The sequence below is a fragment of the Pseudopipra pipra genome, chromosome 3 (assembly GCF_036250125.1).
Source record: "Pseudopipra pipra isolate bDixPip1 chromosome 3, bDixPip1.hap1, whole genome shotgun sequence".
Lineage (NCBI taxonomy): Eukaryota > Metazoa > Chordata > Aves > Passeriformes > Pipridae > Pseudopipra > Pseudopipra pipra.
In genome coordinates, this window is record NC_087551.1 from 32,602,195 (window position 1) to 32,619,877 (window position 17,683).

General features: G+C 40.0%; 1 protein-coding gene across 1 annotated transcript in view; it reads left to right on the plus strand.

Annotated features, from left to right (window-relative positions):
• ZNF318 (zinc finger protein 318) overlaps positions 1–17,683 on the plus strand; it is a 32,084-nt gene that overhangs the window by 1,068 nt on the left and 13,333 nt on the right. Inside the window, exons 2-6 of the mRNA XM_064648533.1 lie at positions 4,353–4,498; positions 9,276–9,909; positions 11,017–12,441; positions 14,831–14,930; positions 15,690–15,976. Of these exons, the coding sequence (XP_064504603.1) occupies positions 4,353–4,498; positions 9,276–9,909; positions 11,017–12,441; positions 14,831–14,930; positions 15,690–15,976 (2,592 nt within the window). The remainder of the gene's footprint in view (positions 1–4,352; positions 4,499–9,275; positions 9,910–11,016; positions 12,442–14,830; positions 14,931–15,689; positions 15,977–17,683) is intronic.

Consider the following 17,683-nt stretch of genomic DNA (forward strand, 5'->3'; position numbering starts at 1 on the left):
AGACACTTTCCTACTAAACTAAAGTGTCAAGCCAGATTTTACTTTTGAGTGACATTCACTCGCTTAGCTTTTCTCTTGTTGCTCCTTGGTTCAATGATTGTTTTGTCTGAAAACTGTGAGCTGTGGTATGTAATAGGTTAATTATGCTTTTGTATTGTGCTGAAAGAAGAGATTTTCATAGTGGGGTATTTTAGGCAGTGATTCTGTGGTTACTCAGTCCAGCACATGCACAGTTGGAAAGAACGATCTGCTTGCTTTTTCCTCTTACTTTGCAGTATATTGTTCCCTTGTGCTCACACTTGGATTTGTGAAGTTGCAGAGTGAGCTGATTTGAGGAAACGAGTTTGCTGAAAGTCACTCCAACAAAAGTATATTGTGTGCCGATGGGACCCCAAGAGAGAATGACCCTTTCTGATGTTGGTACATGTTCTTACTGGATTTCTTTGGAGTTGCAGCCATAGAAGAGGTCGTGGCCATAGAAGAGGTTACAAGTGATTGTAGTGGAGTTAAAATTCAGCTGTTGGTGTTATTTCTTATTGAAAGGTCAGCTGCCCTGAAGATATGGGAAGATAGCGTGTTTGACAGCAGTTAAGCCAAGCCAGGCTAAAAAAGTTGCCTCTGGCCGTTTGCTTTTATGTGGTATTTCACCCTTATCTCAGTCCTCTAAGTTTCCTGTGGGGTAGCCCTGCAAATGGCATTGCTAGTAAGATCCAGGATGGAAAAAGTAATTTTTTAAAAGGAAATACTTTTTTATGCAATTCATATCATTTGGGGTTGTGGCTTGATGGACAGTTGCATGGTCACAACTGACAGGGTGACAAACTGGGACGCGGGACAGAATTTTCTTAAACTGACTTCGCCATCACTCAGTCTCCCATTTCACTGTATCCATGATAGACTGTGAACCTGTGCTGGCTGTAACAAAATTTCCAGTGCTGAATGTGTTGGTGATTCAGACTGGGAGAGATTTGATCTAGGAGTTTTAGGCTAGAAGGCTCCCACTCCCCCTTTAGTGGGGGAAAAAAGCCACGAAAAACACCCACTTTACACAAACATTATTCTTGACAAACATTGTTCTTCTAGTGTTATTTTGCACCCTCCTGGCTCAAGTTAAAGCAGTAATCTCAGCAAATTGTTGCAGATTAGTGATATTTTCCTTGCATATTCTAACTTCAGAGAAGGATCGAAAAATTATTAACCCTAGAAAGTAGACTTCAGCAGGCTAGCTAATGCTGAACTGCTGATCCAAATGGATTTTTTATTGATTTACAAGAATGTCATGCATTTAAGGAAAACCTTACTCTAGAAAGCAACTCTCACAAAGAGAGGGGTTTTGAGACAGTTAAATAGAGCTCTTTAACCTATGTTGTGCCGACTCTTGTGTTTGCTAAAGCACAGTGTAAGTAATTCTTAGAGTGTGTATTGTGCACGCTTTTTCTGTGGAAGCTTTTGTCCCCCAGCAGGTGTTTGACCAACACTTCTTCTTTCAAAATGGTGATATAAAGCATAAAATACACGTACAGGTTTGTTTTACTTTTTAAAAGTACTGTTTACAAAAGTAGCATTAATTAGAGAGAGATAAAAGCTAGGATTATGTTGATGTTTTCCAGAGGGTGGAACTAAGTGTGATGGAAACAAAACAGACAGCAGATAGGTTGGGTCATCATGACTGGTTAAAGTTTTAATAAAATCTTTAGGTTTTTATTACTTAAGACCTTCTCTCCTCAGAAGTTTGAGGATGCAAAGTGTTCAAATGTGGAAAGTTACACAAATGTGTTAGTGAGATTTTGGAGCTGTCACTGAAAGGAGATGAATTCAGACAAGCCTGAGGAAGAGGAATTTAAGCTGCCAGAAGGAAAGAGGACTTGCAAGAGGGGAATATATGCGTAATGGTGGAAGATACAATGTATGGAATGAAGACACTGATGGGATAAGGGCATAGGGTTGAAATGCAGGAGATTTGAGTACAAGCTCTGTGTTAATGTCCCTATCCTTCATATGAATTGGAGTATGAAAGGAGCAGCCTTAGAGATTTCTTGCTCCATTTTCTTGCTTCTGTTTTGGGGGATTGTTTGTTTGTTTGCTTGTGAGATAGCTTGCATGCGTTCCCAGGCTATCAGCATTGTTGCATATTTTCTCATGCACAACTGGGATGCTGACTGCCAGTGGAGCTGTGTACTGCACATATTGGACATTGTAAGTATGGATGGTGTTAGTTTCTTAGTAACTGGGGAAAACCTTGTGTTGACTGGAAGAACGTGGAGTGACAGCGAAGGTTTGGGGTGAGTATTGAAAAATGTAATGGAGAAGAGGAAGGTCAGGGCTTTACAGTGAGAGATTTTGGTGGACTTTTATTTGTTTTTGCAAGGCTGACACATGCTGCTTTTATTTATCCTGGCTGATCTGTGTGCTTGTTGTTTTTATAGTTTCTCTAAGCTTCTTTGCTTTCTTATAAGAAAATTGGCTAAGATTAGAGGATAGGAGCATGTTGGGTCAACAGAGAATGGAGAAATGATGAGCAGGTATGCAACTTGTTCAGTAATATGGTAGTAGTAACTGTGGTTTAGACGACCGAATAGGAAGGGAAAAAAATGCAGTGCAGTGCGTAGGTAGGAATGACTAGTGGTGGTGTTCAAAGCTCCAAATGCAAAAACCTTTTAAAACTGGAATTTCTCAAACTGGGGAAAAAAAAAATCATGATGTTCAAATATATACTGCTGTAACTGCTCTCTCTGGGCAACCTGTACGGCAGTCATAGGCAATCCTAATATCCGTAACTTTCTCAATGTAAACTATTTCTTTCTTTTGCCCAGAGTTTGTTCTGAGATGTAATCATCACTTCTCTCTCTTCAGTGGAGATGGTTGTCATCTATGTGCTCAACTTGCTAAAAGTCTTGATGACAAGAAGATGCTCTCGAAGATAGTCGCTTCTTGAGGCAGCCCTCAAAATTTGGTGTTATAACGGGCACAAGTGAACCTTCAGAGTGTGTTTGTGTGAGACACATGCACCTTGTATATGTTGTATCTCAGCCAGGTGGTTGCAGGATCAGGCTGTCCAATACAGTTATCTTAAAAAGTAATTAAAATGTATTCTGATAAGTGCTGGGATTCAGATTAATAGAACAAACCAATAATCACTAATATGTTATCTTTGAATAACATTATGTGCACAATGGATTCTAGTGCAGATTTGTACTGCGAGTGAATTTTGTTCAGGCAAATGTGTGAGGGAATTCCTTTGCTTTCTTGTTGGAGATTACGTCCTGTTCTTTTACTCTCTTGGAGGATTCAGCTGAATCTGCTGCATGTCCTCGGGACGGATGCGGACAATATAGTGCACCTGCTGCTTGCTACTGCAGTTTTCTGCATGAAAGCAATATGCAGTGCATGACTGGTTTAGCAGAACTGAAGCTGGTGCATTGCTTCATGTTAAGCAGAATCTAAATCATGTTGGTTTAAAAAAGCAAATCATGTATCTCTGTCTTCAGGCAGTGTCATCCGTTTCTTATGAAACTCTCATTACTTTGATCATTCCTATATTCTAGTGCCATATTGTGGAATAATGTGAGGTGTAACTAGTTAAGCAAAACTTACCAGTAATGACATTTTGCATACTGCGAATGCGTCCAATGGAAGGTTGGTGCAGAGGCAATTAGCTCAGGCCTTCTCTGCCTTAGATTTTTCAAAGGCACCTTTACATAGCGCTGGTTTATCTCTACCAATAATAAATAATGGTAATGAAAATTCTGGTATAGAAGGTGTTTCTAGTGTCACTGGTGTTTTAGTATTATGTTGGGCTTATCTGGCGAAAGGAGCATGAGGTGAGAAAAACTGTTGAAACCATCACTGCTAGGAAAATCTTTGTTTACACTGGTTTATACTTTGGTTCATGTCGTTACTAAAGTTGGAAAGGTCCAGAAATACAGATACTTTTATTAAGAAATTCCTGGCAATGTTTTTTATTCCATGTTTATTTAGCTGCTGCTTCTCTACAAAGAAAGGAGGACAGCAGCAAATCTGGGACTTTGTGGACTTCTCTCTGTTTTTATGCCTTCTGAAATGGTGCTTTATGAAATGTATTTTTAGTTGAAAATTTCTCTTCTAGATACTTTAAATATGGAGCATGTTACAAGCAGCTGGGATGAGAAATTAAATGCAGTCAATGCCCTCCATTTCTTTAGTAACTAAAGACAATGGAAATATTTGGGACAGTTGTTTTTCTAGTTTGATTTTTTTAATTGATCCATCCACCCCAGGTCTCATTTATTAAGCAGAGCAGAGTCACTTGCCTTTCTGTAGCTGAGATTAAAATTCCCTGATTGATGGGCTTGCACTCTTTCTTCAATTTACAGAGACGTTCACCGAGTCTCCGCTCTGAGTCTTCACTGGAACACAGTTTGTGGATTACTGTTGGTAATGACCGGTATTGCATTGGCACACCGGAGCGGAGGAGGCTGCCTGATAGACTGGGCTCACCAATTGATAACCTGAGTGACAGGTATGGTCCTCCGCAGATGGGCATTCATTTGAGTGGGTGAAGCAGCGGGGGAGTGGCTCTACTGGCCCAAACATCTAATTAGCCCAGGGAATGCCTAGGGAATGACGGTAAGCATGTAGTGATGCTTCCTGGGAGTACTCCCGCAGCCCCTGGCAAGTTGTGGTGCAGGGAATTCCTGAACAAAAATCTCTGCCTGTGTTCATAGTAACTAAACGGATATTTCTTCTCTAATTTTTGTCAGCTGCATCTAAACCCCATATAAACTAGACATGCACAGTGTGTATTGCAGGAGGGAAGGTGACATTCCACCCTTAGGTGCTTCCTTCCCCTTAAGAGGTTGGATGTCACAGGGAGACACTACGTTTGATATTTCACTGCTTCAGCCACCTTCTTCTGTTTCTTACAAAACTACCTAGTCCTTACTGAAAGGAAGGTTGTTTAATATAAGGATAGTGTAAAGCTTCAACTTGCTCATTTATTGGGAGGAATCATCTGCTTACCTAATTTTCGAGACTAGTCTATAAGAAAGCTCTAGAGCAGCTTGAAGAAGATTGTTATTTTAATTTTAAAAACCCTGCAGAAGAGAAGTGAATGTAGTCAGACAGTCTCACACATAATAAAATAAGTGTTAGAATTCTTAGGGTCCCTTGATTGAAATTGGAGAGAAACAATTAATGAAGAGACTTCTTTTGTGTTAAAAATACTGCTGTGAACAGTGAAGTATAAATATTAGTAGATATTGTTTGGAAATTTTTGCCTCCAATAGGAGAAGGGGTATAATCTGGCAAAAGAAATAAAATCAGAAAACTTTGTGCAAATAAAATAGTTCTCTTCGTCTTGAATTGTGAAGCTACAGATGGCATTGTTTGTGCCCCAGAGCACATTTGCAGTTTCAGGTCAGGGATAAGCATCCCAGTGCAAAAAAACCAACTATCACTTTCATTTCTGATGCAAATATCACCAACTGTTAAAAAAAAAAAAACAACAAAAATGAAACAAAGAGAGAGAGGGAAGTGACCAGAATAAGTGAATTTCCTGTCTTCCTCAGGTGTAAAGTTAAGTTTCAGCAGGTGTAGAAAACCAAATGAGAGCTTAGTTTTCAGTACTGCACTTTTATGCCTTTACCTCAGTTCTCCTGGGATCGGTGTTCAATTTGTAAATCCCCCATGCAGTCTGCAATCTTCTGAATGAAATGAGTCTGTATGCCCAGGGAGAATACTGTGATTGGAAGGAGAAGGAACTGGTATATAGTGTAGGAGAACTGACACTTCTGTGACAAATTAAGAACGTTTGGGGGTGAGGGGTGATGGTGTTTGTCCCATTGCTTCCTTTTCTCAGGTGAGGTTTTATATTTAACCTGTTTTCTGGTGCATAGTTAGAAGTAACATCAGATATAGTGGAGTTTATTTTAATGTAAGAGTAAAAGTCACAAAGAACTTTGACTTTATCTGTGTTACAGAGCCCATAGATATAAAAAAAATGGTCAGAATAAACTCCAGAGAAGGTATAAAAGTGACAGATGAATCAGAATGAGAATAAGAGAAAGCGAGACCATGTAGACTTTAATTTTTAAGTGACTTCCTATGTATTTGTAGTGTAAGTATGCAAGAACTTCATGTTGTTACATTTCCTTTTATTTCTGTCTAATCTGTCTGTGCTGCCTGCACTTGTCTGAGTGATGCCCATTGTCCAGCAGCTTAAAGTGTGTGACAATCTAGTCATCTGTTTGCTTTTCCTAAATCATATAGGTACTGCTTCTGAATTTCAAATTTCCTCACTGCCAGCCATTTTGGTTGTTTTCAAAAGACACTTGGTATTGGGTTAAATACACTGCTTATCAAGTATTTTTCATCATGTATTTTTTCCCCCTCTGAGAGGCTGCCCTGGTACCGGGACACCGACTTTATGTCTGTCACTGGTTTTAAAGTGGTCCTTATTGTGAATCATCATTGGATTTAATACTGGTCATATCACATTCTTACTTGGCATGTGGTACATTCTCATTCTAATAAAAAATAATTCTGAATTTAGTTATTGTCAGCTATTTTTGCTAGCTACTCAGAGATTTCAAGCAATCACTTTGACAAATTATTCTCCATAAGTTATAGGGCCTTGGGATGGTAGAGAGGTTCATTAGGCTATAAAGAAAATAAAATACCAAAGAATGGAAATCAGGGATGCTTTTAGAATCTCCTGCAGCAGTGGATTTTCAGGATGCCTGAGATGAGTTTCTTAGAGTGTGTGTTCACATACAGGTCCATTCTAGAATATCTGTAAGAACTTGTCCCAAGTTTCTGGGGCAGCTGGCCTCCTGCACATGTCTGTGTAGGCATCCTGAATGCTGCTGGCCTGTGTCTTCAAGGTCATCTGAGCAGCTTCAGTCTTCTACTTCAACAGATTAGTATTTTTTTGTCTTCTAGAATCTCAGTTTATCAAAGTGAAGAATAAATCTTATCCCTCTCCCTGTCTTCCACTTCTCCCACTCTCAGTATTTTTAAGACATTCTACTACTGTCTGAGCTGGCATAAGCTACACAGAGCATCCCACTAATTCTTTCACCTGAGGTTAATACAAAAGATAGACTATATGCCTGCAGACACTTGGTCTGCATTAAGCTGTGTTCTAAAATAGCGTTTTTTGAGCATAATGTCAAAAGTAGCAGTTGGCTTGAGTGTGAACAGCTCATCTAATTTCCTATTTAAAGATTATGTTAAAATGGAGTCCTGTTGGTTGCTGACAGCAAAATACCATTATTTATTTCTGGTTTTGTGTATGTAAATAAATATGCCAAAACATAAATTACCTTACACTAGTTGTAGTTCTCTGAGGCATCATGGCTGTGTAGCCTGTAGTCTGTTTTCTTTCTCTGAAACTGTAATTCCAGTAATTCATGGATTTTGGTGAAAGAATTGGGATGGTCACAGTGGTACCACTTTGTATCCTGTCTCAAGGATGCAATAGCCAATAGTGGACATTACTGGCTGAAAGTATCCAAACCAATTAAGTGACATACCATAGTAATCCTTTTCCTCATACCTGTATTTAATATTTGGGGTTTAAACTTGCATCTTAGCTGTTCAGAGCATATTTGGAACATCTTTCTAGTTGTAAATATAGTAGGTTTGCTGTTCCTTTCTTTCCAAAGTATGATTAAATACTCCTTCTGCTTTGTCACTGCAGTCAGAGTATTTGAATTGTAGGTGACAGTTGCCAGGCACGCATTTAAGTAATTTTATTGGCACAAAAATTAGCTAAAGGTGTATGGTGAAATACATCTGCTACTCCACCAGGTTTGTTCATGCGGCTTGTATAGGTTTAGCAGACTCTCAGAAAAGGTGACAGTGGAAATAGACATACCTTTATGTAGGTTGTGAACAACATTTAAGTATGAAATTTAATTTTAGCTACCTTTTGGATATTTTTTGTGCTTTTGAAGGAGGTGAATATGGGTAGTTTGCTGGAAACTGGAAAGATATCATCTAATATGGTGGGTGTACGCCAATTTTGCTTTATAAGATGTGTTGGACTCAAAAAGTATCTAATAAATGCTTTGCAGTGATGCAGGTTAGAGATGAAGTGAAATTTTGTGTTGATTTTGTTCTTAAATATGCATGTATAAACTATAAAAATACTGAAGAAAAAAATCTTGTCTGTGCATATCTGTTACTCCTTAGTCTGATTTAAAAACTGGGGCCGTAATTTGTCTGCAGATTTCTTTTAAGGTGTCTTCTGGCATGACTTGATTTGTCTCTCTCAGATCTATGGGAGGACCTTTCTGAGTAGGAGGAGGTGATTTTTGAGGATCCAGGCCATCATACATAGTTTGTCTGAAGTGGATGTCTTGATCACTCAGGGAAGCATTTTCTGTCCCATTGTTTTCACTTAAGGAGCACATTTTCTTCCCATTCTTGGAGGATCTTGCTGGATTTTGAAATATGAATGAGTAAAATTATCCAGCAGCTGGTAAATTTAAAGTGGTTTGGTTTGTTTCTGCCTGCTCTAAAGAAGTCCCAGAGAAGTTTTTAGGGGTGGAGAAAAAGGCCTTAGTTAAAACAGTACCCCTAATTGGAGGTGTGTGTAGGAATTGGTCCAAAAGAAAATACTCCCAGATAAGAAGCTGCTTACTCTAGTGTTGTGCCAGTTGCATGTCCACTGTGTGTAATAATGCAGGGCCTGGCACAAAGGAATGATACTGTAACACTTATTCTCCCTTGTTCATGAATATGAGAAACTGTGCTTCTTTTTGGTTATAGCCATTAATGTGATTAGTGACAGTCCTGTCTACAGATCTGTTGTAAGAGAAAATGTAGCTAGAATTTGTGGTCCTTGTCCACAGCTGAAGATAAAAGGAGGATCTGGCTGCACTTGCCAATGTGAAACTGAATTATATCTTGAATAATTCATATGAAATCTGACCTTGGCATCCTGCTGGGAAAAGTGAGAAAAGGGATTATGGTCTGAAATATGATAGTAAGTTTTTTTTAAAAAATGTGTAGTCTTTCACATTCACAGAAATAAAGCCATCCTATCAATTTTTCAAGGCTCTTATTCTGCAGTTCTGAATTGTTCATGCCACCGTGTTTGCAGGTGAACAGTACTGTTAAAAATAAGTCTCCCTCTCTACCTGGCCTTTTACATACATGCAGTGTTGGTTCTGTTTAGTGATGGAGATGTTATTCTGAAACCAGTTAGGAAATTTCTTATCCTTGAGTAGGAGTAAGGCTTAATTGACTCTTGGTTCAAGTCCTTATGTTTATTCTGTGCTTATCTTCCGCAGGGATGATATGGCTGATGGTCCAATATTCACTAGAGGCCTCACATGTCCTCGAGGCCTTGAGAGATACCCATCGCATGAAGATCAACCCTCAAGTCCCTTCGTTGTGAGGCATGATGAAGACTACCGCAGCCGAGATGTTTTCCTCCACCGTTCAGATTACAGTCCACATTATGGCCGTCGAGAAGAGCTGCCTCGTGGATCTGACAGAGATGGTGACAAACTGAGGAGATCTCCCTACCCACTGAGGCCAGAAGACAGGGGACGAGAAATAAAGCGTCCACGGTACGAAAAGGATGAGAAGATGCATGGTGTGAGTGGAGAGCATCAGGGTTTCTCATCAGGAACACGGAACTATCGCAGACGAAGCCGCAGCCATAGTAGAAGCCTGAGCCCATCATACCTGAATGAAGAATTCCGAGAGCTTGACCGGGCAAGGAGGAAAAGAGAAGAAGAAGAGCGTAGCAGAAACGTGAATCATGATGTTTCAGGCAGTGGCTATGTGATCCCTGGCTTGACTAACACACTACAGACTTCTGAGCCTCGGTATACATACAGGCCTGAAGAAATCCCACCCATGCCCAAAAAATCCATTTTGAAGAAACGAGTGGAGATGGAAGTAGAGTCTTCTATTCAGGTTTGGTCTCTGTCTGTCTGTCTATATGTTTCTACTTTCCAAAACAGTTACTTTATGATACAGAATGTTAGTTTGATTTCCAAAACAGAAATCTTTACATTTTCCTGTCTTTAAGAGGACAGTTGTCTTTTTGCAGACCTATACAAGTTAGAATTGCATTAGAAACTTTAATGGTGAAGGCATTTAATCAAGAATCATATATATATAATCTGAAGCAGAATAAAATGTCTTTGTGGAAATTCAACCAGGATGCTGAGATCTGGGCTAGCTTTTATAGAAAAGCTGACACTCCTAGTACCACAGGCAGTCAGGACACTGATTGGAGCTCTTTGTCTGTCACAGTGTCTCTTTCTTGTTTCGTTATAGACTCAGAGAACTGCCTAATGCATCCCCAGTACCTCTGTCTGAGAACATCTTTGGAGTTTCCTTTCTTTTTCCCCTTTGGACTGTAGGGCTGGGGTCAATCCTACTTAATTTATACCCAACCAATACCAATTGAGTCTCAAAATTAGAACAATGGAAAGATAAGTGGCTGTGACCACTGTGATAAATTGACTTTTCTAGTATTTTAACGCATCATTTTGATTTGCCTGTTGTACTGATCAGTGTTGGTTTGACAGTGACATGTTTATCTCAGGAGTGTTCCAATCCTGAGGATCCCATTCCATGCCTATTATTGGAAACACTATTTACATGCCATTGATTGTGAATATTTGAAGAAGACTGGGAATAACCCCAGTGCAGTTGTTTTTAACGTTATTAAGGTGTTGAAAGCCTGTTCCACTGTGACCAAACTCAAAGCGTATCCAAAATTATGTTACAGGGTTTCAATTTAAAAGTTAAAAGTTTTTTGATTGCAAAAAATTTCTGAAATTAAATTGTGATTTTATGTGTTCTCTGAGATAAGCATTGGACATGTCCTTACAGAATCATCAGGCAACTTGTTTTGTAATCTTCTGTTTGTGTTCTCTTTGAACTGTATATTGTCTTTTCTAACTCTTTTATTCAGCTTGAACTCAAGGAGAAATTAACATGTTCCTTTGTTCTGTGAGGTGCGTAATCGCCTCAGAAGGCCTTGAGGTAATTAGTACCTTCTCTCTCTTTCAGCCTGAGAGCTTTTCAAGCAGTCCAGCTCCCAGCAAGGATCTTCCTCTTCTTTCTAGTCAGTCATCTTTGCCCCAGAACAACAACGTGGCTCCTTTTGCCTCTGAAGTGGAGAACTTTCTCAAACGGTTTAACAAAGACTCTCTTGTGGAGTCTGCAAACAAGGAGTTGTGTGAAGGTTTATATGAGTGGAGCCCACTTTCTGGGCCTCCCAAAGACACTTTCACGTTTGAAGAGAAGTTTGGAAGCTTCTTAAGTCACAAAGAAAAGGTAGAAGCCAGATCAGAGCCCACTGATCGCCATACTGACTTCCTGCTACCTCACGAGAGGGCCAGTCAGGATGGCAGTGGTTTCTCCCGAATTCTGGGCATGATGGCTGATTCTGTCAGTGCTCAGGAGAAGAGGAGGCGTAGCTTTCCTGACATTGAGGATGAAGAGAAATTTCTTTATGGTGATGAAGATGAGGAGACCAAAGTTGAATCTCTCCCTGTTCAGAAGCCCCCAGTGAGTTGTGGCAATGAGATTATAGTCCAGAAAATGAGCCCACCTCCTTCTCCTGCTCCAGCTGTCAAACTGGATGCTTTAGAAGAGCCAAATGCAGAGTATGCAAAGATCCACGACTTACTCAAAACCATTGGGCTTGACATTGGTGTTGCTGAAATTGGAAAACTGGCTGTCCGTACCCAGGAACGCCTTCATGGCAAAAAACTGGCATCTCGTTCTCCAGATCGTCGCTCTTCAGACAGTCGCAGACTGGACCCCTGGGACTTGCGGCGCAGCCGGAGTGACACTCGTTCTCCTGAGTCAGGCCAGCAGCGTTCAGCATCACCTCCAGTCTCTTTTCAGCAGTCCAAAGATGTGTCCTCTCTTCAGAAATCAGAATATACTAAGAACAAGCCAGTGGGACAGGATATACCTCCATGTGCACCAGAACAGCCTCTTCCTTCTGTCTCTCTCATTCCCTCAGTTCCACCAACTCCTCCTAGTTTGCCGCCTACACCTACTTCTGTTTCCCAATACCAAATTCCCACCTATTCCCACTACACTCCCACTCAAATGCCCCAAAACTATCCACCTCCCACAATGGCTCCTCCAGGATACGATGCATATGGGCATTATATGGCGTATGCAGCTCCTGGCTGGCCCATGTACCCCCCTGCCCAGCAGCCTAATCCTACGCTGCCAGAAGCTCATGGTCTTCTTACGATGGCCATGTCAGCGAACCCCACGCGTCCCAATCTCCGGGTGATCGAGACAGTCTCCTTGGGAAAGGATGTCCCTGATGTAAAAAGAGACGGTTCTGTGCTCGTTCAAGTCCCTACTACTCCTTCTCATTCCAAAGCACCCCTTCGTCTGTCTTCACACCCTCTCAAAAATACCACAGAAAGGATGTCGGATGAAAAAAATCGGGCAGCTCAAAAGCAGAAGGTATGCTACATATTCTAACACATCAAAATGTGTTGCACTGCATGATGGGTGGGGTGGAAACTTTTCCTCTTCAGGTGCACCTTTTCTTTTTTTCGTGAGAGGCTCCAGTTTAAAAACGGTTTGACTAAATTTACTTTTGTTAAAGATTTCTAAGCATTTGTCTGTATTAATCTGTGACAATTTAAAAAATGTATTTTAAATCCCTCGAAGTTGTATGCCGTGGGCTATGGCAGAACAGATGAAATCAAACATGAAGTTGAAGTTTCTTGAACCAGCCAAAATCCTGCAGAGAAATTACATGGTGGCCACAGCTTGGCTTTATTCCACTGAGCTTTAGATATTGAAATACCTGAAGATATCTAGAGATATATAAATACCTGAAGAGATGGTGAAAAGAAAATGAAACTGGGCTTTTTTCACTTATGTCCAGTGTCAAGACAAGAGGCAATAGGCACAAACTGAAACATAGGAGGCTTCATCTGAACATGGTACATCATACCATGGTTATACCTATATTAGACATTTTTAAATACATACTAAAAGATATCATAATTCACCATGACATACAGTTTTCACTCTACATTTACATTAATTCTTACAAAAATCACAAAATGAGAACTTAAGGGAAACTGTTCTTTATTTGGAGCATCTGACACCAGTTCAGCTTATGGGTATTAATGTTTTTATGTTCTTGTTACCTTGGTTTGTACAACAATTAGAGAGTAGTGGGACAGAATGTATTTTAAAATAGGAAACTGTAGTTACATAACTGTAAAACAACTGCAAGATTCCCAGAATTGTTTGTGTTTCCACTCAGTCTTTGTGGTTAAAATAAGGGCATACAATGATTTGGGTTGGAGAGTACCTTTAAAGATCATTGAGTTCCAACCCCCTACCATGGGCAGGGACACCTTCCAGTAGACCAGGTCGCTCAAAGCCCCATCCAGTCTGGCTTTGAACACAGGGATGGAGAGTCCACAGCCTCTCTGAGCAATGTGTTCTGGTGCCTCACCACCCTCATTCTAAAAAAAAAATCTTCCTTATATCTAGTTTTAATCTACCCTCCTTTAGTTTAAAACTGTTGCCACTTGTCCTGTCACTACAGGCCTTGGTAAAATAGCTGTCCTCATCTTTTTTCCAAGCCCTCTTTAAGTATTGAAAGGCTGCGGTAAGGTCTTCCCAGAGCCTTCTCTTCACTTAAACAAAGTGCTACATCAGCAAATAAGTGAGCTTTTACTGCTTGCAGGAATAATTTCTTCAGCTGAAATTTTGTACTTAATGAAACTCGGTACTTTTGGAAGAGCTCTGTTGGCTAAAGATGTGTGGTTTTCTCCTGCTCTGACACACCCTAGTAGCTCATCTGTGCATCTTGGTAGAACTTCTAGGACTTTGCACTACAGACATCTTTGACTTGGGCTTAGTGCACTGTTTTTTTTGCTGGGGTGGCTTGCAGTATAAAAACTTGCATGCTCCAGTTGATGCCCCCATGCTGCAGAAAACCCATAATGAGAGAATGGTGTTTTGGGGATAAAAAAGAATAGCACACAAAAGCTTACTGTGTTTAAGATGTGGCCTAGCTGTGTTGGTAGAACTACTTCCAGGGCTTACTCCAGGAAGGATCCTGCCAACATTTACATTGCCATAGTAGTAGGGGTTGTCTAGTGAAGTCAAAGCCTTGAGCCACTTGTTGTTTGTTCAAGGGAGGAATAAGTAGTAAATTTTAAGAGCACTGTGAAGGTAAAAATTGGGATTTGTCTCTTGAAAAATGAAGCTGGAAAAGGAATTGAAAGAACTTTTCAGGTTTCATTTTACCATATTACTTTGTTTCCTTCTGTGAGAATCAATGAAAATCAGTGAAACATGGATTTGTGAGCCCCTCATGCCACAGTTTACCTTATTGAGCAAGAAACAAAGTTCATCCTAGTGTTTCATTTCAGACAGTTATGATCAGATTGAAGCAGAAACCTAAACAATAGCTAAAATTGTCCAGAGTCAAAGCAGGAGGCAAGGTGAAGGGCTGTGAAAGCTGATGGAGCATGCTAGCTGTAGAGATCCTACATGAGTTTTGAAGAGCTATCTAGCATTGATCTAGAGAAGATAGTCAGCTGAGCCTCTGCCTTGGGAAGTGGTGCAACAAACAGACCAGTTTTGGGAAATACACTGCCCAAAAGATAAAAAACTACCTACATAAAAGGCTGAAGCATGACCACACTATATTGTTACCTTCAGATAGATATGAAGAGGTGAATTCATTGTGTTAAAATACTCAAGAATGTTTTGAGAATAGTGAGCAGTGTTCTGTGTCTGGCAAACTGAGGTCTTGCTGCCATTCTTGCAAGACTGATTAACTTGTGTTGGGAAGAGAAGAACATCCCTTCCAATTTTTTAGGTGATAGAAGAGAGAGAAAAACTGAAGAATGATCGAGAAGCACGGCAGAAGAAGCTTTACTATCTCAAGACTGAACTGGACAGGCTTCGTAAACAGCAAGGTAAAGTGCGTAACGCCCTGCAGCCCCTGTATCTTTTTTCCTGATTGGCATGTGTCACAAATCCTGGTGCCTTCCAGGAGAAGTGAAGACGAAAATAATAATAGTCTGTAACAGTATTTTCATACTCCTGGCAATGCAAAACTCTTGAGAAAGCAGTGACCTAATTACTATATTAAAATTAATTGTGTCAAAATTTGGCTGTTACACTGAAGCAAACAGTTGCTCTTGCATCTTCTTTGGCAGCTTGTTAAGTTGAATTGCACTGTGTGCACTTTAGTGCTTTTATATAAGAAATGAGAAATAGTAACTGAAGATGTCATCATGCCTTTCAGTTTCTCATGAATCTTACCTGGAGATGGAAAAGTCCTCTCTAGGCAGAACTAAATTTTTGTCTTTAAAACTTATTTGGTTTTAGTAAACACTAATTTGCCTCACCTTTGGAAAGTGATACTTTCAGGTTAGAATATACAATTTAACTTCTGCTTGTTTTGTCACCCAGGGAAACAGTGATTGTTAAATAGATACTCTTGAGGATTATGGTGCCTCTGTTAGGGTGTATATTAAAGCAGTCCTTTTAGAAGCAGATCATGCAGGTTTAGTGGTGCTGTACCTGAGAGTCACTTCCATCTTTACAACTTTACAGTCAAGATTTAGCTGCAATATTTTATATTAGTATTTTACTTGTTCCTGGAATTGTACAGATCTTAAATCAATTTTTCTGTTGCATTTCTGACTCTTCAACTTCCTTGACTGGCTCAGGAGAGATGTTGAGGAAAAAACGTCGTGAGAAGGATGGACACAAAGACCCCTTGTTGATTGAGGTGAACAGACTACAAGAGAATATTATGAAGGAGATTGCAGAGCTGCATAAAGAATCTGATGCAGCTGACAAGAAGCAGTCTGAGCTTGACAAAGTAGCACAAATCTTGGGGATTAACATATTTGAAAAACCCCGGAAACCATCTGTGGAAACTAAAGATTCCTCAGAAAAGAACAGCAAGTCAGAAAATGCAAAAGGTGTGGAGAAAACATCTTCCTCCAACAAGGTAAAGTCTTATGGCTTGTGTCCTAATGATTTTCTCACTAAGAGAAGAGGGAACTGGGGAGACACCTGGTCCCAAACATTTACTGGAGGGTCATTTGATGTCATTTGTTACCATCTCATACAGTGGCTTTGATGGTGATGCAGATGAGAGTCAGTGTATCAGTGTTTATAATTTCCCTTGGAGGTTTGTGCAGTTTAATATCACTTACTGGTTTTGATCTTGGTTTTGCTGAAGCATTGGTTGGATTGAACAGTATCGTGAGTGTTTATAGCTGTTTGGTTTCAATGCCATACCAGGAGGACAGACTTTTCTTTCTGTACAACATTTCTGGCATGGCCTTTCAAGGAGGAGTGCTTGTAGCAGCAAAGCTCTCTGCAAGTTCGGAACATGTTGGTCTTCTCACTGGGTAATGATAGTAACAAATCTCAAGACTTACATATGATTATCAGCTGAACATGATCATTTTGTACATGCTACATGTTCTCTCTTAAGAAATATCAGTATGCATGATATGATCTCTCTTACACAGTCTGTACTGCTGAGGGCTGGATGTACTAAAACGGCATACCGCATTCCAGAAGATAGTTTTTGCTTTGGAAGTAGTGTATGATACCAGCATCTGACAGGTTGTGCACATATTCAGAAAATTAATTATCCCGCTTTTCAGATGTTTATTCAAATGCGTAACAGAAATAGCTGATGGGAGATTGTAGATGCATTTTTTGTAGACTTTACTGTGTATGTTTTTTGCAGAGAGGAAAATGTTAGTAGGGTAAGACTTATAAGAACGACTGAGAGGGCACCTCATCAATGTCTATAAGTATCCAAAGGGAGGGTGCCAAGAGGCTGGAGCGAGGATATGTTCTGTGGTGCCAAGCAATAGGACAAAAAGCAACATGCTTGAAATGAATGCCCAGGAAGTTCCACCTGAACATGAAGAGGAAATTCTTTACTGTGCAGGTGACTGAGCACTGGAACAGATTGCCCAGAGAGGTTGTGGAGTCTCCCTCACTGGAGATATTTAAGAACTGTCTCGATGCAATCCTGTGCCATGTGCTCTAGGATGACCCTGCTGGAGTAGGGAGGTTGGACCAGGTGACCCACTGCGTTTCTTTCCAACCTGACCCATTTTGTGATTCTGTATTTCCTGCAAGGTCACTCAAATCTATGTATCCTGTAAACTTATGATTTATGATGGTCTGGTTTAGAGAACTCTAACTAGATATCTTCCATTTAAAGGCTTGCTTTTGTTTTTATTTTGTTGTTTCTTGAAATATCACTGAAGTTTACTGTCCACTTACTTTTGCAAATCATTTACTTCGGTCACCACTTTGTGAAACTAAAGTAGGCAACAATGTCTGTTAAGTCCGACATTGCATCAAGTTATATTGCTTTCTTTTCTTGGGATATGGCATATGTGAATATACTTTTTGTTATTTTCGCTTGCATTGTTTGTATTGTCCAAACCCCATAATGACTTGATCTCCTTTTCATAGTTCCTTATTTTAATGTAGAAAATTCTGAGTTCTGGACAGGAATATTTAACATTTTCAGACATATGTAGGCACATAGGGTTCTGCCTTTAATCTCTAAGATTCACCTTGTAATTCTGATTGTTAACTTTTTTTTCATGAAAAGAAAGGTGGTTCAGGCCTGTTGGCACTGAGATCAGTTGACTCTGCCAACCTAAGGGCAAAAGCATCTGCC